Raw genomic sequence first — 25,362 nt, 5'->3', positions numbered from 1 at the left:
TTCATCTAGACATGATAATGAGCATAGCAATTCATAAAAAATGCATAAAATTTACCCTTTTAAATATTTAATTGATATTATGTGACACCGTGCTGAATTAGGTATCTTGGGAAATTTATCATTTTCGTGCCACAGTTTCATTTGACATCAGAAGGGGGTCAACTAAGAATTTAGGACCTTTAGGGGAAGGTTAGATGGGAGACTCCTCCGGTAACTAGGAAGAAGTTGTGACATCATTGAGAGAATGAATACTACACTGAGTCTGAAGACATTTTAAGTAACGACTCCATCACTCGTATAAGATTTTGAACAAATCTCTCCATTAGCATTAGTTTTCCCATTTAAAAAAATGGGTTAAGATTGCCTACCTTACCTTCATAAGATGGTAATAAGCACGATGTGACAAAAATTAATATAGGAGGGTTCACACAGTCGGCCTAAAAGAATCCTGTAATTCTTGGCCAAAGCTATCCTTTAATCCTCTTTCCACTCATTAACCGCACAAAAGATGGATCCTTCCTCTTTGAAAAAAAGGCTCAGACAAGGTCTACACACACACACACACACACACACACACACACACACACACACACACAAATATACATCCTTGTAAAGGAGGAGGGAAGGAGACGGGTGGGAGAGAAAAGCAATGTAAGGCTTGTTGAGACCCTGAGGGAGAATCGGGACGAGATCATCTGGATCACCTGCAGGAGGTGATGGAGAAAGAGCATTTTCTTAAGATTTTTTTGAAAATTTAATTTTGTTTTTTGGCTGTCCTGAGTCTGCATTGCTGTGCGGGCTTTTCCCTGGCTGCGGTGAACAGGGGCTACTCCGGAGTTGCAGTGGGTGGGCTTCTCACGCGGAAGCTTCTCTTGCTTCAGGACACAGGCTCTAGGGCCCTTGGGCTTCAGTAGTTGCAGCTCCTGGGCTCTAGAGCACACACTCAGTAGTTGTGGTGCGTGGGCTTAGTTGCTCCGCAGCTTATGGGATCTTCCCGGATCAGGGATCAACGCTGTGTCTCCTGCATTGGCAGGTATATTCTTTACCGCTGAGCCACCAGGGAAGCCCCAAGAAAGAGCCTTTTTTATAAGTATTACAAAGGATGGTGTATTTGATCCCCTTTAGGGTTTTCAAGAAATGTCAGTAAAAGTTTTGAGCTACTGTGAAATTTTTATTATTTGCATTTGCTTCTTTGACCACAAAATCACACATCAGTTAAACCTTAAGGATCCAGACTTAATAAGGGTACAGAAAAATCAAATAAGGTAATGCGCATGAATTTTTTTAAACTATGATGTGCTGTACAAATATTGAACAATACTATTATTACCCCTAGGACAAAAGTGCTTACGAAGAATAGAGGACTTCTTCTGTGTACAAATACCCTAGGGTATTTCTACTTGCAGGTACAAGCTCTGCCAGTTTATTATTTCTATGAAAAAGTACTGTCCTTGCATTTGAAAATCTAGAAATATTTGAGTAATTATTAGAAGCATCCGAGTTGACCGCATGTTTTCTTTTACCTACTATCCTACACGAATCCCAATGACAGAGAGACCGTATATTCTTTAATTAATCATTAGCCATCTCTTAACCATGATTATAGGGTCAATAGAATACTAGGAGCCTGACATGATTCTTTCTATTAAGCAGATTTTGTTTATTATTATTACTGTTATCATTAAATCAATGGAAACCAATAAAAGAGAACGTCACTGGCTGGAGCAGATTCATAAGTGCACTTCCAGGTATTGAGCAGAAAGGCAATGAGTGCTGGAGCTGGCTACGAGAGGGAGGTGAACCCTCAGCTAGATCCCAAAGGATGGACAGCACCTGAGTTGTTGAAAGGAAGGAAGAACACTTCAGGCAGCAAGAGCACCAGGAACAAAGGCGTGATGACACAGACGAGCAGGATTTCTTGCATGAGGGAGAAGGGTGAATACAGGTTGGGACATAAAGTTGAACAAGTAGAGTTTAAGCTTAAATTTGGGAAGAGAAGATTAGGAGTTACATGAAGGAATTACAAAATCATGAAAGATTTGGAGATAGAAGACAAAATGTAGGGTTAACCAGAAGAGGGAAACCAAAGAGAAGCAGGTCAAATACTGAAGCAGGGGGCTAAGCTAGTGCAGCATCTTGGTTTAGCAAGGTGCCAGAGGACATAGAAGGGTGCTACCTGCTTAACCCTGGCAGTGTGGCAAGTGGAATAAACATCTGTTGCCTGACGATATAACTATTTATAAGCCTTCATAATTAGCGTGTCACTGTTTAGGCTTACCAGCAGTCTCCTGTAACCCAACCGATGACTTACATTTGACAGACTGTGCCACAGATCATCATTCTTAGCATTGCCATAGCTGAACTGCTTTAAGTAGTGAATAATTCCTTTCCTGAATGTCTCCTCACTCAGAAAATCCTTGAGCATATTCAAAATACAAGCTCCCTAAATAAAAACACAAAGAAAAAGAAGGTAAAGTGTAGCACATGTTTTTAAAGGAAGCTTATATGCTATGGAACACGTGTAATGTCTGATAAATGAGCAGCAAATAAGACAAAAAGTGACACAGAAGTAACCTGGCACCAACAACTGTTGATGTACTGGCATCATTATATTTCTCCCAGGGCAGAGCATTTACTACCTGGCCCACAGCATCTCCTACCTTGTTGTAGGAAACGTCATTAAACATTTCCTGTATTTGAGTAGGAGTCTTTGCTTGATTGGAGATAGGATGGGATGAATTTAATGAATCTCTTTTAATTACTTCAAAACATGTGTTCGCAAAATTGTCATCCTAAACAGGAAAGAACATTTCTTTTTTCAATTTCCATTTGACACTCAAAGCAATAGCAAAGATGCTAGGTTTAGTAACATATTCTCAGAAGTTAAGTATTCAAACAATATTTCTTACAAAATGTGTCTTTCCCCTTATACAGTCCCCTTTCACCAGTTCTCAATTTTGTAAAGGTATGAATGTGATATTTCCCCAGACACTGCCTGAATGTTTACCACGAACAAGGTCCCTGGGTACAGAAATAAAACAAAGGTTCCCATTTGGTGAGCATGTGCTATGTGTCAGGCTCTTATGTTCCTCACCTGCAGTCCTTTCAACACTCTGCAAGGAAGAGGCATTGTACACATTTTACAAGTGAGAATGCATGAAGCTTTTGGATTAAACCACAGACTCAGCACATAGCAAAAAAAAAAAAAAGACCCTGACTTTGAATCCATGTCCGTCTGTAACCGTACTGGACCAAATATTTACCCCAAAGAGCTAATTATCCATTACTAGTCAGCACTACCTTGTTATGTGCTGTTCAGACCCCTTTTGTGCTTGCTAAGTGGCTTCAGTCATGTTGGACACTTTCGACCCCATGAACCATAGTCCGCCAGGCTCCCCTGTCCATGGGATTCTCCAGGCAAGAATACTGGAGTGGGTTGCCATTCCCTTCTCCAGGGAATCTTCCTAACCCAGGGATCCAACCCTGGCCTCCTGCATTGCAAGCAGATTCTTTACCATTTTTGCCATCAGGGAGGCACCATCTTAGAATTCATTATGTAAACAGACATATTGCTTACAGACTCTTGGATAAATGTAGAATAATGCCTGAAATATTTTTTTTTGGCAATTTGGAGAATTTTGAAGCCAGACAACCTCCAGATCTGTGAGAAAATAAACTGGCTTAAGCCACCCAGTCTGTAGAATTTTGTCACAGCGGCCCTAGCAAACCGATACAATCTGTTTATACAAGAGAAAATACCACAGATTCAAAAACACAATGTCATATTCTCTTTGGCATTTTCTAAAAATTATAATAGTAAATTAATGATTTCTTAGGACGTATAGTATGATATACAAAGTTGTGACTTACAAATTGTAGCTCTGGATATGTGATGCTGAGAGAGATAAGTTCCATGTACATTGCAAAACCTTCTTTGAGCCAAATATCATTCCACCATTCCATTGTAACCAGGTTACCAAACCACTGGGAGATAAAAACTCAGTGTTAAACAAATATAAAAAATTATTAAATATAGCAAAAAAAAAAGGTGGTGATTTCTTTTTTCGTAGCTGAGGCCTCTTCTCCCTCTTTGTTACCCTTTTCTCTCTGCACAGCATCTTTCTACTGGTTTCCCTGCCTTCTCCTCTCAACATCACATGTTTGCTTGTTTCACTTAATTTTTTTGTGTCCACATTGCCTCCAATGCCCTACCTTCCATTATATCCTCCCTATATTTCCTAGATATTAGACTTAATATTAAGGAAGAGAATGAGACATTTTGCATGATAAGTATAATCTCACCTTGTCATTGACTTACAGTGAGGGTCTAAGGAGAAATATAAGCCAAAATATTCTTGATGAAGCCATCTTTTTATGTTAAGTAGCAGGTACTTAAAAGGATAAGAATCCATTTAGGACTTTCAGATTGTTACCTAATATTACTACTGAGCAAATTTAGTTGTTGATTTCTGTCCCAATTTACTTCCAGGGATCAATTTGGCCACTAATGTGAATGAAAGTCTGAGATTTTAAATATATATAAGTTAAAAGGATGCAAAAAGATAAGCTAAATAGAAATTTATCGTTGACCTATATTTGATCTGTAACACATTTTAAATATTGTTATTTTTTACATATTATTATATTTTACCTATTTGGCCTTTGTTGTTTTAGTGTGCCTCTAGTTTATCTAAGAGTGCAGTCTCTAGATGGATTGGAAGCTTAAATAACGAGATTTTTTAACATTCAGAAGAGCCTTGTTAAAGTTATAGAACAGAAATCACTAGATCCATAGCTTCTAGAAACTGCTCAACCTCTATACCTTTTCTTACAACTTTCAGATCATATTGCAAATGCGCGCCAGTCTTCTCAAGGACATCTGTGAGAAGGAATGATGGGTATTTTCTCAATTTGAGAAGTGATGAACACAAGAAGTTCAAGCTGGTTATGGTCATTTCACCAGTTCAGGAAGAGTATTTTATTCATTCATTCATTCAGTGAATATCTATTGAGAATCTACTATGTTCCTGGCACTATGCCGTGGCAAAATCTCTTATTTTTTAATTTTTAACTTTATCCTTTATCATGACCATAGTAATAAGAGGGTTGTTTTCTTTTTTTAAGCAGCAAACAAAGAACCTGGCTATACAGGAGAAATGCAAAGATGTATGTAGTAGAGCCACTACCTTAATACAGGTGATGGAAGTCAACCAGTAGACATATACATGCAATAAAATGTTATTGGCACTATGATTTATATCTGTACAAGAGGCAGTGGGGATTCCAGAAGGAAAAAGTCAGTTTCGCTGAGAGAGTGTGTAGGATAACTGGGAAATGATTCACTTCCTGAGTCTTATAAGTGGTCCCCAGGAATGTAGGAATTGGGGTGTGCTCTAAGCAGGTCAGGTAGCAGGAACAAAAGCACAGAGAATTGACACGACCTGGGTCTGTCGAGGTAATGGCAGGTCATCTGGGATGGCTGATGCTGAAGGTGTCATTCAGAGAAGAGACTGGATAGGTGGCGGGGAGCTGGGATATCTGGGCCTTATATGACACGCTGTGGCTCCTTGACTAACCCAGCCTTGAGAGTCTTTGCCATGGCTTTATGCGGGGGGCTGACACAGCCAGATGGAGATTAACGGGAAGACAAAATAGTCACGGCAGAAACTCCAGTGGGGTCTGCTGCTTCAGCCCTGGACTCTGTGTCTTCATGCAAGAGAAGCTTTCAAAGGAAGGCCTTACGGCAGCATGGAGCCTCAAAAGGAGAGCTCTCTGCTTATTTCCCTATGAACACTGGGTAGCAAATGAGGAATCCCAGACTCAGTTAAGTGCTTTAAAGCTTCCAGTGACTAATAATCCAAACCCCTAAGATGAGCCGGAGGGGAGATGCTAAACCAGAGGAAGCTGTTCATATGTTCTCAAAGTACAGTGCTGAGCGTGGCTCTGGGTTCTTCATTTGCTGCTTAAAACAAACAAGCAACCCTCTTATTACTATGGTCATGATAAAGGGTAAAGTTAAAAGTTAAAAAATAAGCGATTTTACCAGTTTCTACAACTGAATGATATGTGCCTATATGGTGAAAGAGAATTTCCAGTGTCTTTAGTAATTCACTGCATAATAGAGAACCTTCAGAAATAAAACAGAATGAAAAAAGTGTCTGATATCTGAAGAGCTAACTTTACTGTCTCATAATTGTATGTGATACCGGATTGATAGACAGGCCTTGGAAATCTTATTCTGTAAGAAATGGTAGCAGTGGTGGTCACTGTCACTATTGTTAATAGCTAACAGTTGCTGAGTACCTACTATGTGACAGACACAGACACTTATCTGTAATCCCCACAACAGATTCAAGAAGCAGGAGCTATTATGAACTTCAATTTATAGATGAGGACACTGAAGTTTAGAGAGATAGGTAGTGCATCCAGGGTCAGTAGCCTGGGAGTACATGGACTTGAAATACTTCATTATGGCCAAATAATCACAAATTCCAATTGAAGGGAGCTTGATTTTGCCCTAGACTGGAATGCCACTGTATTAGAGGGTCTAAGGGGAAATAATAAAAATCCCTATTTGTAGAGGTTTCTAATACTGTGCCCTGTGTACCTGAATGATCTTCACCCTTCTTTACTAAAAAACATTTGGAGGCTTTGCCTTGAAAGGTTTTAGAGGACATAGTGGCCAGTTCTCCTGTGATAAAATTCTTGTATGAGACCCATAGTCTAGAGATTGAACATTCTGCTACTTGACATATAGTATTTGGTTTGATGATCCATAAGGTTCCCCCTGGAAATAAAATGACATGATTTTACATTGTTTGGGGAATATTGGGGGTGTTCTGCATAATGCTTTTTGGAACAGACACTAAGAGAATGTCGTGAGAGCCAGGTACCTGGTGAGCTAGTTCATGGGCTATGACCTTGGTGACCCACAGTTTATCAGAGGTAGAAGAGGTCTTGGGGTCAAAGAGCAGCGATGTCTCTCTGTACGTGATGAGGCCCCAGTTTTCCATGGCTCCACTTGCAAAGTCAGGAATGGCAATGAGATCTAAGAAATAAGAACAACTATACTTAATCATTACGGCTCCTACACCAGAAGTGGGATTTGCTTCCTTCTTAAATATGTTATGATCTTTTCAGTATATATAAGCAGACATTCTGAAAACACTGAGTATCTTTTTTTCTTAACATTGATATGGTGTCTTGTAGTTGCTGAAAATAATCAGTATCCATCATCAAGCAGAATAAAATTTATTGGTAAAGGTTTATTTGTAGGTGAAGTAGCCTAGTGACATAACCATTGTTTCCTAAAACTAAACTGTGAAATTACTTAGGTGCATTACTGCTGAGAAAATAATACATTTTAAAACACTCATATTGTATTTTATATTAGTATTACAGAAAGACTTTGAAAATATAAGGTATCAAATGATTTCTAAAATATTTGGATTCAACAAAACATATAATGAACTCATTTCTATAAAAAAGAGAAAATAAGGGATTTTTAATTTCAGGAGAACATCGTTTAGAAGCATCTCTATAGTCAATATTTCAAGCACATACAGCCTCTAAGTGTCCTTCTAAGACAGTAAAGGGAAAAAACTGTAGGCATCGGTTCTTTCCGACCTCAATTTCCTTTTCACTGTTAATATTTCCTCTACTTCTTGACAAAATTTTAGAGAAAAAATGTAAAATTTAATCATCTTTAAGAACCTCAGATATAATGTATATTCAGTTCAGTTCAGTTCAGTTGCTCAGTCATGTCTGATTCTTGGCTGCCACATGGACTGCAGCACACCAGGCTTCCACGTCCATCACTGACTCCCGGAGCTTAATTAATGTATATTAATTTATATCATGTCTATGTGAAAGTATATATATATATATATACACCCTTTGCCAATGACTTCATGTTGATTAGAAAACTTCTGGCTAATATTTAATCTTTTTATTCTGCCAGGTCATATTGGAAAAAATACTGTTCTTTGGCTGAAAAGCCAGGTAATTAAAAAAACAATAATAATTTGAAATAAATCAAGTCACTTGGCTTGAAATTTCATTGTCTGGAATTAGTATTGCTTAATTCTAGTGGATAAAAGCAAATATGTGTAATGCAATCAAAAAGTAAACTAGCACTAATCAGGATTAGTATTCATTAGCACTTCAAATATGGGAATGAGTCCTTTTGTAAATTGCATCAGTAATTTTATATTAGTTATATTATTTCCCAAAGCCATTAGAAATGTTTATATCTGCTCTACTTTTTCTTTTTTTTTAATTTATTGTTTACTGAAGGAAAATTGCTTTATAGAATTTTGCTGTTTTCTGTCAAACTTCAACATGAAACAGCCGTAGTTATACATATATCCCCTCCCTTTTGAACCTCACTCCCCTCTGCCTCCCCATCCCACCCTTCTAGGTTGATGCAGAGCCCCTGTTTGAGCTTCCTGAGCCATACAGCAAATTCCCCTTTGCTATCTATTTTACATATGGTAATGTAAGTTTCCATGTTACTCTTTCCATACATCTCATCCTCTCCTCCCCTCTCCCCATATCCATAAGTCTATTCTCTATGTCTGTTTCTCTATTGTTGCCCTGTAAATAAGTTCTTCAGTACCATTTTTCTAGATTCCATATATATGTGTTAGAATACGGTATTTATCTTTCTCTTTCTGACTCACTTCACTCTCTATAACAGGTTCCAGGTTCATCCACCTCATTAGAACTGACTCAAATGTGTTCCTTTTTATGGCTGAGTAATATTCCATTGTGTATATGTACCACAACTTCTTTATCCATTCATCTGTCAATGGACATCCAGGCTGCTTCCATGTTCTAGCTATTGTAAATAGTGCTGCAATGAACATTGAGTTATGTGTGTCTCTTTCAATTTTGGTTTCCTCAGGGTATATGCCTAGGAGTGGGATTGCTGGGTCATATGGTGGTTTTATTCCTAGTTTTTTAAGGAATCTCCACACTGTCTTCCACAGTGGCTGTATCAATTTACATTCCCACCAACAGTGCAGGAGTATTCCCTTTTCTTCACACCCTTTCCAGCATTAATTGTTTGTAGACTTTTTGATGAGGGCCATTCTGACCAGTATAAGGTGATATCTCATTGTAGTTTTGATTTGCATTTCTCTAATAATGAGTGATGTTAAGCATCTTTTCATGTGTTTGTTAGCCATCTGTATGTCTTTGGAGAAACATCTGTTTAGGTCTTTTTCCCACTTTTTGATTGGGTTGTTTGTTTTTCTGGTATTGAGTTGTATGAGCTGCTTGTATATTTTGGAAATTAATCCTTTGTCAGTTGTTTCATTTGCTACTGTTTTCTCCCATTCTGAGGGTTTTCTTTTCACCTTGCTTATAGTCTCCTTTACTGTGCAAAAGCTTTTAAGTTTAATCAAGTCCCACTTGTTTACTTTTGTTTTTATTTCCGTTTCTCTAGGAGGTGGGTCATAGAGGATCTTGCTTTGATTTATGTCATCAAGTGTTTTGCCTATGTTTTCCTCTAAGAGTTTTATAGTTTCTGGTCTTACACTTAGGTCTTTAATCCATTTTGAGTTTATCTTTGTGTATGGTGTTAGGAAGTGTTCTAATTTTGTTCTTTTACACGTAGCTGTTCAGTTTCCCAGCACCATTTATTGAAGAGGCTGTCTTTGCCCCATCGTATATTCTTGTTTCCTTTGTCAAAAATAAGGTACTCATAGGTGCATGGGTTTAGTTCTGGGCTTCCTATCTTTTTCCATTGGTCTATATTTCTGTTTTTGTGCTAGTACGATACTGTCTTGATGACTGTAGCTTTGTAGTATAACCTGAAGTCAAGAAGCTTGATTCCTCCAGCTCCATTCTTCTTTCTCAAGACTGCTTTGGCTATTGGGGGTCTCTTGTGTTTCCATATAAATTGTGAAATTTTTTGTTCTAGTTCTGTGAAAAATGCCATTGGCAATTTGATAGGGATCGCATTGAATCTGTAGATTGCATTTGGTAGTATAGTCATTTTCACAATATTTATTCTCCCTACCCAGGAACATGGAATGTCTCTCCATCTGTTTATATCATCTTTGATTTCTTTCACTAGTGTCTTCTAATTTTCTGTGTACAGTTCTTTCATCTTCTTAGGTAAGTTTCTTCCTAGATATTTAATTCTCTTTGTTGCAATGGTGAATGGGATTGATTCCTTAATTGTTCTTTCTGATTTTTCATTGTTAGTATATAGAAATGCAAGTGATTTCTGTGTATTGATTTTGTAGCCTGCAACTTTGCTAAATTCACTGATTAGCTCTAGTAATTTTCTGATACTATCTTTAGGGTTTTCTATGTATAGCATCATGTCATCAGCAAAGAGTGAGAGCTTTACTTCTTCTTTTCAGATCTGGATTCCTTTTATTTCTTTTTCTTCTCTGATTGCTGTAGCTAGGACTTCCAGAACTATGTTGAATAATAGTGGCCAAAGTGGACACCCTTGTCTTGTTCCTGATCTTAGGGGGAGTGCTTTCAGTTTTTTACCATTGAGAATAGTGTTTGTTGTAGGCTTATCATATATGGCCTTTACTATGTTGAGGTAAGTTCCTTCTATGCCCATTTTTTGAAGAGTTTTAATCACAAATAGGTGTTGAATTTTGTCAAAGGCCTTTTCTGCATCTATTGAGATGATCATATGGCTTTCATCTTTCAATGTGTTAATATGGTGTATCATACTGACTGATTCGCATATATTGAAGAATCCTTGCATCCCTGGAATTAACCCAACTTGATCATGGTGTATGAGCTTTTTGATGTGTTGCTGAATTCTGTTTGCTAAATATATCTGCTCCACTTTTTCTTAAGCTGCATGCTTCCTTTCAGTTAACTTTATTTTAAATGCATTCACTTCATATGGTCTTCAAGGTTGCATTTTTCAAGAACAACTTAGGATTGTTGATGGCTGTTATTTGATCTTTCCTTGATTTTTGACTTAGAGGACAGCAGTGGACTGTGGTTAACCTGATTTAGTATGTCTGTACTAAAGGGTATATAGAACCTGCACTATAATGATACCATGAGACTCAGGAACTATGGGAATAAGCCCCTGGAGATATCTTCTGATAGTCCTTTAATTCTTTAAGAAAAACTGTATGAAGTTGGTCAGGAAAGGGGAGGAAGGACATGATAAGGTGTGTGTTATAAAGTCCCAAAGGAAAACAATGTTTTGTCACTGTCAGGAACTCTAAAAATTAATCTATATAAGTCATAAAATTTGTCAGTGTTTTTATATATTCTGCAACATCATAAAAATCACAGTTTTTATTTTTTAAGATAGAAAATGGAAACCAACAAAGATAGGCTATTTGTAACCTCTCATATAAAAATAAGCTACTATCACATTCATATTATCTATTTCCTCAAAATCTCTCTCTCTTTTTTTTTTTTTAAATGTCTGTGCCACAGTCTTATCTTCCAGCCTCAGAAACTCTGTAGATAACAGATGGAGGGACAGTTTTCAGCTATTTACATAAACCTTTGGCAACTTTTATAAAAGATTGCTAGTCTTGTATGAATATGGTATAGAAGGAAATATATGCTCCAGAAAATTCATCCATTTAAATCTAATATGACATGTAGATATTTTAATATTAAACCTGATAAAAGAATAGAAAAATGAACCCAAGTACTTGGGCTTCTCATAAATACTTTATTTTCTACACTCAAAGACATCTCTCAGGCATAAATTACTGCTCTCTGGGCTAACTGAAGTTCCTCAGTGCTCATTTTAATCACATATAAAGAGGGATGAAATCAAAGCAAATTCTAAAAATAAAGACAATGATTTAGAATTTGAACCTACCCAGTTTGGGGAGTGGATAGTGGATATTAAAGTAATTTTCATAAAAGTCCAGCAGCTTCAGTGATGCTTCCAAAGCATAATGTGTTTGACTCCATTTGTCTGGGGATGCATAGATGGACACCTGGGAAATGTTGGTGAGAAGAATGATCTTTGAATGACAACTCCTTGGCATGACTCCATTCCTAACAACTTTCACCCCAAAATGGAGACTGTATTTTTCAAGAAAGTATTGAGATACCGTTAAACATGTTGTCAACAGGGGGTAAGATGTTCTGTAAAGTATTAAAGAAAAAGTCACTCTTGAAAACGATAAATAATCCTGTACTTTCTGTTACAGTATATTCCCTAGGTGTTAATCTGTACATTTCAAGCTATATAAACCCATTACATCATGAGAGTTCACTTCAGTTCATCACTGTCATGTATTCTAGCGCCTGAGAATTAGCTTTCCGAAATGATGACCACCAAAAGAGTGTCAATAAAACACAATTGTATTAGGTGGAAAAGCCCTTCATGAACTGCTGGAACCACCCTCTGTTGTGTTTTCTTTAAACTCAAAAATGACCAAATAGGTTCACTGACTCCCTGCACAGTAACTACTAGCTGCTGCTGCTGCTGCTGCGTCGCTTCAGTCGTGTCCGACTCTGTGCGACCCCATAGACGGCAGCCCACCAGGCTCCGCCGTCCATGGGATTCTCCAGGCAAGAACACTGGAGTGGGTTGCCATTGCCTTCTCCGAACTACTAGCTAGTAAGTGGAAAAAATAAAGTTAGATTCCAGTTTTCTTGGGTTTCAAGTACAGTATTGCTTTCATTTAATAATCTGCCTTCTTGCTCTGAATTAACTGAAATCCCTCAGAAATTTTATAAGAAAGATATATTAATGGCCACAGTACCTTACCAGGCACTGTGCTAAATGTACACTTGTAAAACTCATAAAATCTAACTTAGTCCTCTCAACCATCTCCTGAAATAGGAGCTATTTTCTTCATGTTAGGAATGAAGCAATGAAAACACCTGGAGATTAAATAACTTGCTTCAAGTCACACAAATGGAAAATTGTAGAGCTGGGGTGTGAGTCCAAGGAAACTGACAGGACCCTGTCCCCTAAAGTACAGTGCAGTCTGACCTCACACACACACCTATATCTATCTACATATATATCTGTGTGCAACGATGTATGTAGACACGATGCTGATTATATATATCTGCATATCCATAGGTCTAGTATGTATGGAAATTGTAATTGATGTTTTATTGCTTTTTTTCATAAGCACTATTTTATGGCTCTTTGAATATATTTTTGTGTCTTAACAATTCCTCAGGGTAAGGAGTTCTTTTTTATTTTTCATGTTTTCATTGATATTCACAAAACTTTGTCAGATAATTATTGTGAGTGTTTGTGCTCAGTTACTCAGTCCTGTCTGACTCTTTGCGACCCCCACCAGGCTCCTCTGCCCATGGAATTCTCCAGGCAAGAATACTGGAGTGGGCTGCCATTTCCTTCTCCAGGAGGTGTTGCCAACCCAGGAGTTGAGCCCGCGTCTCTTGTGTCTCCTCCCGCGTCTCTTGTGTCTCCTGCATTGGCAGGTGGATTCTTGACTGCTGCACCACCTGGGAAGCCCCAATTATTGGGTATTGTAACTTTTTGTAAACAACAAACACTCTAAAAATGATGAAGACCTCCTTTCATTAAGGAAATAAAATTATAGAAAACAATTGGAAACAATGTAAATGTCCTAGAATAAGATGCTGATTAAAAAATCCATATGGTACCTCTATGCATTAGAGTACAATACTATACAATCATTAATATCATAGAAAAATACTTAATGCCATTTGATTTTTATAGCATATTATGGTGAGGTAAAATAATTGCATATTATTTGTAAAAAGTATATATAGATTTATACAGTATCTACTGTTATTATATATACTCGTATACTGACAGACTTACAGAAAATACTTGGAATATACCAGGACATGACCCCGTAATGCTCACAGGTTATTTTATTTTTTATCTCTCTCCATTTTTTAAAATAAGCATGATATTTTGATAATAAGGGGGGAAATTTTAAAGAACAGCTCATTGCCTTCAGGACACTATTCTGCACTGTGTATGAAATGAGAACTCAAACTCACCTTGACCCCTGATGAGGTTGTACCACTCACAGAGGTGAAATCACAAACTATGTAGGCTACAAGGTAGGTACTCATTTTTACAGTAGTTTCAAAATGATCTTCCAAGAGGCCTCCTTCAAGTTCAATCGTCTTAACCTACAGGAAGGGAAAGAATCGATATTTGAAAACTGGAGCATTTTACAAGAATGCCTACGACGTAGGCTATATAAGTTAGAGAAGAGCTTAATGCTCTGAAGGACGTGTGATGCCCTTATAGATTAGAGGACTCTTCACAACATTCTGTGGTTTCGCCTCCCTCTATTTCTTTTATCTCCAGACTTCCTCGAAGACACAATGTGCTACTTTAGGGATCTGAAAGTGATGCCTATTTTGTTGCTTGAAAGCATAGAAATATCTTAGATGGTTCCATATTCTTGAAATGCAATCATCTCGAACACTGGCATCAATTCAACATTTGCACTTCTAAGCAAAAGTGCCAGAGAATAGTCCCCTTCCCTTTGTTATATAATAAATAAAATCTCTGTTGCAGAAGGAAATGGGAAGCAGAACTGTGCTGGATGTTTCGTATCATCTTTTGATTCTCCTATTATTTGTGTATGAGGTAGGTATAATTTCACAGGTGAAGAGACAGAGTCTCAGAAATGTTAACTGATTGCCCAAGATCACACGGCTAGTTTCACGGTAGGACGATGTGGCTATGTGACTCCAAAGATATTGCTCATTCTGGCACTTGCTGTGTGACAGCTTGAGTCATAGTCTTATTTTATCTTTGCTTCATTGATTCAGCCATGAAAGCAGTCAGGCCAAGGAGGTCATTAGTAATTTAAGCTTCTGCCTATCTACTGAGGAAGTAAAAAGTTTTTAGTCTATAGACTGGTCAGCTGCATCCATCAAATTCACTGAGTAATTACTGAATTCTATCTTTATTTGATCCAGATAGCTGGTTCCAGAGATAGTCTTCACCATGGTATAATGCCCCTAAATTCTGAAAGGACACAGATCCTGTTATCTGAAAATATCACTTTCTTCAAATTGGTAACAAGTCTTCGACTGGCTTGTTGCTCACCCTCTCCAACCTCCATTTAAGGCATCAGGGTTGCAGCAGTGCTAACCACAGATTATTAAGCATATTTTGTGTGTTTGTATAAAACTGCAGTTTGCTTTGGCGAGAAATAAAATAGCCTGAAGGATTATCACAAACTGCCCAGCCTATGTCAATGACAAATGTTTGGGCTATTAAATTCTATGGAATTTGATTCTACAAAATTCTATCGAAAATTCAATCCCTAAGTTCCAATAAAGTAGGAAACACTGACCAAGTACCCTAGAAAAGGTGGTAGTGTATATAGGGCTTTAAGTTTCACCTGTATCTGAAAGTTAATTTTGTCCAAAAACAATCTCCTTTGTAAGGAGTCGGATTGAACCATAGTTCTCTGGGTACATACTCCTAGCAGAGGAGAGGTTATGGTAGGGGCTGAGGAGGGGACACTGTCATTGTGGTCCTCTGACCAAGCTCAGCAGCAAAACTATTTAGTCAAGTGTGTAGATGGGTGAGGTGAGGAAGAGGGAAGGTTGTGGGACCATGGAGAAATGGGTCTGTGACACTGGAGAGCTGCTGGCAGAGCTGGTGAGGAGGCAGGGGGGCATTCCCTCTGATTTATCTCCTTCTCCCAGGTAAAGATGTAGCCCACGGAGGCTGAATTTGGTTCAGGAGCCTGGAGTCACCCATGTAGATTAGCATTGCCTTAAATAGAAGTGTTTGCGGTGTTAGCGTAAGTTCCTCCAGGATGGTGATGTAAGCTCCAAGTATAACACACTTGTTGCTAGAGAAGGATTTAGCTGTTTTCTCAATTTCCACAGGATTCTCCTTACATAGCAAGTGTCACTAACAGGTATGTGTTCCCTTAAGGAATGAAGGGGACAAAGGAATGCCCCAAAGATATACGCTGCCTCTCGTAGCACTTGGCTGACTGCCTCACTTTCTTATATTCTTAACCTGTATTCTTTCCTTCTAAAATAAACCAACTGAGAACTTATTATGTGTTGCTTCTCACCAGTCCACAACCCCACCTTAAGTGCCACAGGTATTATCTAAAGAGTATGATCATAGCTTTACTTCAGCTCTCTCTTTTTTTCTTTTTGGATAACCATGGAAGCCTGGGTAGGGCATGTCAATATGGAGCAGAAAGTTAAGCCAGTGTTTGCTGAAAGAGCCATGATCCAGAGAACTGGCCCAGTCAACTGAAGCAATGCAAAGTTCAAGGATTATATAAAATATTTTAAAATTTTTCACTTATTTTTCTTAAATATGAGACAACATTTCTGAACATTTCAGAAAGCTGAAATTCTATTATAACAAAATGACAATTTATGTTTGCATCACAATATAATTAAAAGACATTACTAACTGTATTTTTACCTTATCCTCCATGATGATTCATGTGAAAAATTATATTAATAAAAAGCTGCCAGGAAACAGACTGAATGGCCCTTAAATGAACATTCCATTAAAAAGAATACTTGGAGTTAAGCAGCAAATCCTTTTTACCTGAAAGTGAGTAGGCTAATTAAATTGCTGTCTGCATGATCATGAAAAAAAAAAAAGGTGGGATATATGTCATATGGAGTGTGTTACTTTCCCCCTTGATCTGCTCTGCAAGCATTTCAAAGCAAAAACTTTTCCAGTGTTAAACAGAAATCTGGGGGAAATTCAGTTTCTAGCTTATGGACTCATTTTCCCACTTTATCCACAGAAGATGGTCACTGAAGAGGGCAGAGAGGAAAATGGGCTGGAGTCACTGGCTGGGTTATGATGATCTGGCTGCTTCTGAGCTCATCCTCCTGAAGCACTGTCAAGAGGGCCTCTATTTTTATCCAACTTTCTAGGTAGCAATGGAGAAATATTTCACATTTCGTTCAACAGCAAAAAAGGCAAGTACATCATTAGTGATGAAATATCAAATAAGGCTCAAGGGTCTACTGTGTCATTCAGAGTCTCTGCATTTTGAGCATAAATATGAGCCAAATAAAAGTGTTTGGAGGTCTCTTTCAATTAAAAAGTTTGTAACTTTTCATCTGATTTTCAAATCATTTTCATAAATAATTTTAAGGACTACTCATGGAACTTAAAAAGATTTCTAAGTTCTATCACAGACTCCTAGATCAGAATTTGCAGGATGGGCCGGTGGTACATTCTCTAGATCCTTACTACTCCAAATGTGGTGCCTGGACCAGTAGCAGTGGTACCACCTGGGAGCTTGCCATTAAAAGGCAGAATTTTGAGCCTCACAGCAAGGCCAACTGAATCAGAACCAGAATTTTAACAAGATCTTCAGATGATTCATCTGAACATTAAAGTTTGAGAAGCGCTGTTCTGGGTGATTCTGAATTTCATCACTGGCCAAGTAACACTGATTTAAAAGAACACTGCTTCCATATAAACACAAGTAAAATATAAATCACTTTCTTTAAAACAAAAAGTTTCTTATGTAACAATGCCCAAATAGAATGATTTTAAAATATAGATGGATTGGAGTTATTATGCAATATGTAGATGGAGTAAAAAAAATTAATGGCTTAAGTCCTGCAAACAAAGCAAATATTAAAACACAACAAAGGCCAAAGTTCATTTTGAGAACAATTTCCCAAAGTTTCTGAAAGTGGCAATACCTTTGGCATGTTGGAGAGGGCAATATGTCTGCTCTCTCTTCTTATCTTGATTGAAAAGTTGGCTTTGAACAAAGGTTCATCAAAACAAGGGAAAGCCATTCGTGCCTCGGTTGGCTCAAAATCCGTTACTGCAATCGTTCTATGAAAAGAAGTACATTCCAGCCGGAATACACACGTGAAATCATAAAAGAAAGGGAAAGAATTTTATCTTCAGAACACAGCTTATCAAACCTCAAAGTGATATGTTTGATTTCTCAAACTATAATCTTAGTGACTCTTAGTTTTTGAAGAAAATGAAGGTAAAATTTGTTTAGCAGCTGCCAATCATAATAATGCACTGTGCTAGGCACTCTATTTACATGATTGTCTTTATATTTATGGCAGATAAGGTTATTGAGGCTCTGAGAACTTAAGTGACTTTACTAGGATCCTTACCTAGTGTTGACAAATTGCTGAGATAGTGAAAGGTTGTTGCTGAGCCATGAAAGATACCAGGATTCTTGGCCTCTGGAGGAGAGGAATTCAAGCTGGGGCCAGTGACGAGGCTTGATCGCTCAGAGTTTTTGTGTAATAAAGTTTTATTGAAGTATGAAAGAGATAGAGAAAGCTTCTGACATTGACATCAGAAGTGGGCAGAAAGAGTGCCCCTCTGCTAGTCTTTAGCTGGATGTTATATAGCTATCAGCAGGCTGCTAATTAGAGAAAGGAAACGTCTCAAAACTCAGAGTGACACCAGGCCCCTCACCCACAACGTGCATTTTGAGATAACATTGGCACAAGGTGAGTCATCCCAGGCCATGAAATCTTGAAAGGCAGGCTTCCAAGCAAATACATGGTTTCATTGACATAGATTAGGAGAGCAATTGTATGAGAAAAACTTACTGGTTTGTCAAGTTGGTTCTGAGTCTCAGGTGGAACCAACTTGAAGACAGAGTCTAGGGTAAATACATAGTTCATTAACACAGCTTAAGACAAACATTTCCATAAGAAAAATGCATTGGTTAGCTCAAGGTTTGAGAAAAGTTAAGTTCAGGTGGAACCAGGTGTCATTATGGCAACACAGAATTTTAAAAGAAACCTCTTTTTAAATTTGTATAGAGAAGGGAAAAAAAAATCTAACACTTGTAGTTTATTTCCTCCTGCTGCTTAAGAGAGAGATAAAAAAATGTCTGACACTTGCAGCCTATTTCCTCCTTTTGGAGACCCTGACCTTCCTGCCTGTTACCCTCTCAATAGGTATGCTCAATTTGACTTCAAAATTGATTAGAAGTTAGTAGTTTAGTATCATCACTAAACCTGGGTGGGTCTTAATCAGTCATTTGAATACTTGTGATGAGTGATGTCTTAGGTTGTGTTCCCAAGAAGCAGACCCTGATTTATGAGAACATGCTGCCAAAGAGACAGGAAGGAGAGGAAGCAGGACAGGGAAGAGGAAGAAGTCAGGCCAGGTGCCAGCTTTAGCTTCATCCCTGGGCAGCTCTGAATGGAAACTACATCTCCAGCTTTCCTCCTATTAGAGGAAAGAGCTGGGCTACAGTACTTCCTGGAGGACCCAAGCTCCCCTTAGACGCTTCTAGCTCTCTCTACTTGCCAGCAAAGTAGCTCCAGTCTTCAAACTATACCAGGTAGGTAGATACCCTGGGAAACCTCTATACCCCATCACCTTGAAGATGTTTGAAATGATATAGTTACAAATTTATTCTTTGGACTTGAAGACTTTAATTAGGAAGCAAACCTAGAGAGCATACTTCCACTGGAGGAGGAGGGCAGAACGGAAAATCTCTAGGGACAGAGAAAGGGTGAGAAGGACCAGGAGGGTAAAAAAGAGGAGCTGCTAGGATAATTTTCACCTCAGTTTAATTCTCTACTTCAGACCGGAAAAGTAAGGCTGGGGATCTAAGTGTCTTATCTGGGGCCTTGATGTTACTTGGATTTGGTAGCAGGCCCTACACGTTTAAAGGAATCCCAAGTACCTAGAATAATTTTTATTAATGTGAAATTTTGGCTTAGAAAGTCTACCACTGGAAAAGTCAAAAGTTTAAGATTTTCTTTGCTATTTACACAATTAATTTTAGTGCTGCATGCAAAGCAGTGACTTTCCGCTTCTCAAAGAATTACAATCGACTGAATTATTTTTGCATTTTAAGTTGTGTGTGTGTGCATATGTGTGTAAATGAGAAAAAGAGAGACAGAGAGGTCATAAAATTCCATTGACATTGTCCTGCAAATCATCCTGCATGTTAAGACCTTCTAGGTAACTGAATGTGAAGAGAGCTGACAAACTGATCATAGGAAGAGTTGGAAATGGCCTTCAGTTAATTATGAGAGACATGCTGGAAAGTAGTTACTTTTCAAGCTCCTACTCTAAACAACTACACTCTCCAGTCTCCCTCCTCTCCCTAAATGATATCCTTAAAATGTATTTCCTTTAGGTGGAGGTTTTATCAGTTGAGAGAGTGAAATAGATCATCACTAGTCCTGTGGTGCCTCAGTGAGAAGTTTATAATTTTCCTGTCCAATACTGGGCCAGACCTGAGAACAGGCCTCTGAGAACTGAGGATACAATGAGGGGAACACATTCGCAAGGGGAGACAAAGAGGGGGCTGGGGAAGGGCTGTGCTCAGTGGCGTGCTGGGGGCTGTGGGGTGCGTGCGTGAGTCCCAGAGGGCAGTGAGCACCCGGGGTAGGGAAGGGCAGAGGAGACACTGCGCTGCTCAAATCACCTACCAATACCCATTCCCCTTCTTCAGTTTCAGTGGAATCCTGATTTTCTTCAGGAAGGCATTGTCTCTGGATAAAAGAATGGTATCTCCAGATTCTCTTGCAGCTTGGTGGGCACATGACTCGTTCTGATCTAATGGATATTATTGGATGAGAAAGCTTGGGAAAAGGTGTCAGACTCGACTGGAATGTTTCTTTTAGCATTTTTCTCTTTCCCATTTCCCCGTTTTCCTGCCTGGAATGTGAACCTGATGCCTAGAGGTGCAGGAATCATCTTGTATTAGGAGGAAAGTCATCTGCCAAAGGTGGCTAAGCAGAAAGTTAAAAGGAGTCTAGGTCTTGGATAACATTAGTGAGCTCTGGAGCAAACCTGGGAGGCCCTGCTTCTGGATTTCTTGTTGCATGAGAAAGACACCCCCCTCCCCCTGTGTGCCAAAGCCATCATACTGGGGTTTCTCAAATTGGCAATTGAAAGCAACTGATAAAAAGAGGATAACACCGAAACCAGACTCCTTTTTACCCCTGAGATGGACCCTAGCCCTAGATATCCCAGTCATCCCCCCTGTGAAGCATCCTTGATTCCTCTTGCCTTACATAACCAGTGTCAGCAAATTCTGTTTTACCCTTCGGAACAAATGCCAAATTCAATTATTTCATAAGCAGCACTACCAGCCAGTCCAAACCAACATCCTTTATGACCTGAACAACTGCAATGACCTCCTGAAAGACCAGTTTGCTTCTACATTTTCCTCCCTATAATCTACCATCAACATACATGTTATCTTCATAAAGCATACATCATATCAGAACTCCACAGTGACTTCCCATGGTCCCTGAGTCGAAGCCTAAAATAAGAGGCTCTAAGTCTCTACCTGATCTGACCTCTCTCTCCTCTACTTCTCTCCCTCACGCTGGCCTTCATCTCTCAATTACTCCCACCTTACAGACTTTGCACTTGCTGATGCCTTTCCTGGGAACACTGTGCACTTAAGGTGTCTTCAGGATTGTCTCCTTTAAAAAAAAAAGTTCAGATCTCAGTTTAAATATACTTCCTCCATAGCAAGAACTTCTCTGACCACTCAGCTGAATTATTCCAAACTCCTAGTCTATATCTCACTACTATACACTCAGTGCCTGGAATGGTGCCTGGCACATAGCATGTGCTCAGTATGAGCTGATGGAATAGATCATATTTCTCTGTTCTCCAAACTGAATTGTCCCTGCCTCCTGGATCTGAGTTATGTTGTTTCTGGGCAAAGTACATGATCTCACTTCCTCCCTCCCAACCCAAATCTTATGCATATTTCCTTTTGGTCTCAGATAAAGGCTCACCTCCTTTGAGAAGACTTCCATACTTTAGCTCTCTCTACACTGATCATTTCCCCTAGCAGAGAAGCATGTCAATCTTGTCATAGTCATATACTGGCCTTTCCTCTTGGTTATTTTCCCTCTAGCAATTTATGCCTCTGCATTCTGTCTTTTCATCTTTATTGTGATTTACTTTAGGAATGGCAGAGCTTCTCCTTCTGAGTTTCCCAGGTTTTTTTGACTTTTCATAAATGATTACTAAAGCATGCTCCTGGTAGAGACATAACCCGTAAGGAAAGTATTACAAAAGACGATGAATAACTGGAGCTACCGCTTACCTTGTTTCACCACCAAGAGTTCTGTACGTGCTTTTATAAAAGCCTTCAAAACCATCAGCTAGCTTGGCCTGGAAGTCAATAGCCACGGAGTATCTCAGGTCAGCTCTAAGTTTCTCTGGAACCAGCAGGGCAATTTGCTGATGAGCAGGATAACTCAAAACAGTTAGCCTTTCCCCTGGTTTCCTGTATCTCACATCCTCCTCTGACTGAAGAGAGGCATTTAATATTTCAAGATCTTTGCTGTGCAAGACGATGAACTGGGTAGCATCTCGAACCAAGACTTCAATCTTCTCAGATGCAACGAAGTCCAGGGAGGTGAGATTTGGGTGAATGAGAAGGTCATAGTGGAGGGGAATGACCACAGTGGGGAGCCTTAGCTCATGCCAAGGAAATATTTCCCCATTGGTGGCTACTGGAAAAGCCTCAGGGTCCTTATTGAACTGATCAATAGGTGAACTTGTGAACTGAGAACAAATACATATTTGGGGCATGATGACTACTGAGCAGTAAAATCCTATGTAAATATTAAATATTAGTTTTCTGCATGAATTAGCCATGACAGAGGAATAGAATACTAAATCAGGAAGACGAATGTTCAGGCTAAATCTCATAGTTCTCTAGAGCACTGTGTTGGCTCCACTTAGGTCACTCAGGATCCGAACAATATGTTTCAATAAACAGATTAAATCTAGAAAGAAAAAAAAAAACATGTATAGCATGAAAATAAAAACATTTCAACTCATAAATAAAACCTTAAAACAACAAAAGGATATATGTGAAAGGGGAAAATCTACTTTGTCATAATGAGGCCAAATCTCCACAAAATAAAGTAGAAAGTGAGCTATCATCTGGTTATTACAAATAAACATTTTTAGAACTCAAATGATAAGACTCTGCCTTAAAATCGCATCTGTGGAATCCCCTCTGCATTTCTGTGCAATGAAGAGATGGTAGGTGTGTAAATTCATTGCATGCTGAACGTTTTTAACATTTGCCCACATCATTTCATGAGTGTATCTGGACATCTGAAAGTAAACTGCATAGGTGTCTCTATTTCGTCTTAATAAGTCACGAAGAATATTCAATATTCTTGGGATACTAGATATTACTATTATTAATGGCATTGAAGTTCACCTCTTTTGATAAATACTGTTGGCTGAATGGCCCTGTTCTATAGTTGCTGGTATACAGAATGCTGTTAAAGCTAAGCTTTTATTTCAGTTTATTTCCAATATATCAAAAAGCCATGGAAATAAGCTTTGATTTATAATAATCAAACTGATTATTAAGTTATTAGCTAATTACTAAGTTATTAACTAATGTTAAGTTACTTTGGTCTTCATCACAGGCTACCTTTGAAAACACAGATCAAATTGAACTCACTGCCTCTGTAAATAAAACTAAGGCAATTTCTTCTCATTAGAAGGGTAACACTACAAAACACATAAAATAAGGACAAACAATATACGTTGTATTTTAGGTATTCAGTTCTGACACCCACCCTGCCATCTGCCTCTGTTTACCTCCTCCCTGCCTCACCTTAAACCCATGAATGGCTCTCTTTCCATTTCCTTTTTTCAAATCAGTAACATATTCTCTTGAATTAATTGTCTAAAGAGTTACTGCAATTTGCAATATTAATGCAGATCAACAAATATTATTGAAGAAGCAAAGAAAATAATGGTTAAATATGGTTGAATAACAACACTTATCCCCTCTTTTTTAGACAAGCATTAAATTATCGCTACCAAATCCCAATGTTTCAAGGGCCTCTGATACATAAAACCATAACTGGTCAATTAGCTTGAATTTCTGATGATTTAAAAAGTTGAAATAACTTGTTTGTTAGGTCCCAGGCCTGGGAATCAGAGTGCGAGATTTCCAATTCTAGCATCATCGTACTTATGCTGAATGATCTTGGGCAAATTTTCTGATTTTTTTTAGCATCAGTTTCCTCACCTGTAAAATAGTGTAATGATTTACACTAACATTGGAAGAATTAAGTGAAATAATTCACATGAAGAATTTGGTACAGCACAGCAACTAGCAAACAAAGCATGTAATGAATGTTAAACATTAAGTTATCGTGATTATCATAACACATTCTCTGGCCTAAATTATGGGGCCTCTCGCCCACGTGTAGCAGACACACCAAAGGAAAAGTATATAGATTTATATGTTTCTTTTTTGGTAAGAGAAGAGAGAAAGGCCTCAATATTTACTCATGTGGCCTTTAACTTTAGAACTGGTAAGAATTTTAAAGGCTGGCTAGTAAGAGATCTCAGTGTCCAGATAAAGAAACTGAGGGTGACTGTCTCTCCTAGAATCAAACAGGAAGTCTGAAGCCGAATCAGGGCTGAAATACAGCTCTTGGCCCGTTTGTCAGTGAAGTTTCCCTTATATGGCGCTTTGCTGCATTGAACAAAATACCTGGAGATAGAAGATCCAAGAACTGCAGCAAACATTTGGGAAAAGCTAAGAGAATCTCCAAGAGAGAGTGAGTCAGTCAAATGGACTCTTAAATCTCATCCTAACTACACATTCGTTCTAAAACAGTAGTACCAGATACATCCACCTTATCCCCGGCTTAGATTACAAGAGCTCCTCAATACAGAAGCTTTATACCTTCAGTTCAGGTCATTATTCTCACTGAAAGATGAGGATTTTAAGACAGATTCAAGAGAAATGTTGCTGTGTTACCTCAATCCACGTCGTTGCAGATTTGAATGGAGGGGAACTTATTTCTGCTTTCACTTTCTGTTCCGGCAGGATTCAAAACTTTGCATAACTGCAATGAGCAAGCTGCTTCAGAGTAAAAGTCAGACCACAGGAAGGCCAGGTAGGACTCCAGCATCCCAGTGGCTGCTGCTCCTGCTGTTTTATCTCCCCCAGTCCTGTGTCCCCAGGTGTAAAACCTTCAGAACCTAGTTTTGTTTTGTTCTGATGCTGGGTTATTTTAAGACACAGTGTTGAATTCCTCCCTGTGGTGTGTCCGTATGTCTTGCCACTCACACTGTTCACTGAACGCGGGGTAGATAAGGCATGACTGGGGACGTTTGAAGAAGACTCAGGAGCTGTGGGGAGCGCACACATGTTTATTTTCTCCGGGCGGCAGCAGTAGCAACAGCAACAGCGAGTCTTCAAAGAATGTTGATATACTAAGACAGACAGAAGTGGCCCGTGGCCAAAGAGGCACGCAGGCCCAGTGCTACCAAGGTCAGCAGTATTGCTGTTTACAGGATATAAGGTATGAGGCCGTGAGAGCGTGCGGCAGGAGAGCCGGACTGACTCTGTTCTCAGTTAATTTCTCCACACCATATCACTGTGAAATCTGACCTTTGTCCATCCACTTGGAAAA

General features: G+C 38.7%; 1 protein-coding gene across 2 annotated transcripts in view; it reads right to left on the bottom strand.

Moving 5' to 3' along the window:
- The window catches only part of ERAP2 (endoplasmic reticulum aminopeptidase 2), a 42,833-nt gene extending 18,101 nt beyond the window's left edge, over window positions 1-24,732 (bottom strand). For both annotated transcript variants that reach the window (XR_014056248.1, XM_081498845.1), the window contains exons 1-9: window positions 24,705-24,732; window positions 22,005-22,692; window positions 17,638-17,776; window positions 13,969-14,103; window positions 11,828-11,948; window positions 6,894-7,048; window positions 3,871-3,984; window positions 2,661-2,792; window positions 2,312-2,443 (exon numbers count right to left, since the gene is read on the bottom strand). Coding sequence is in view for 1 of the 2 variants with exons in the window: in XM_081498845.1 (XP_081354971.1) it covers window positions 2,312-2,443; window positions 2,661-2,792; window positions 3,871-3,984; window positions 6,894-7,048; window positions 11,828-11,948; window positions 13,969-14,103; window positions 17,638-17,776; window positions 22,005-22,615 (1,539 nt within the window). In the remaining variant the exon portion in view is untranslated. The remainder of the gene's footprint in view (window positions 1-2,311; window positions 2,444-2,660; window positions 2,793-3,870; window positions 3,985-6,893; window positions 7,049-11,827; window positions 11,949-13,968; window positions 14,104-17,637; window positions 17,777-22,004; window positions 22,693-24,704) is intronic.
- Between the last annotated feature and the right edge of the window lie 630 nt (window positions 24,733-25,362).

Source organism: Giraffa tippelskirchi, chromosome 6 (genome assembly GCF_054371585.1).
Source record: "Giraffa tippelskirchi isolate mGirTip1 chromosome 6, T2T-mGirTip1v1.2.pri, whole genome shotgun sequence".
NCBI lineage: Eukaryota > Metazoa > Chordata > Mammalia > Artiodactyla > Giraffidae > Giraffa > Giraffa tippelskirchi.
Note: the sequence above shows the minus strand (reverse complement) of the source record. Positions and strands in the feature narration are given on the sequence as shown.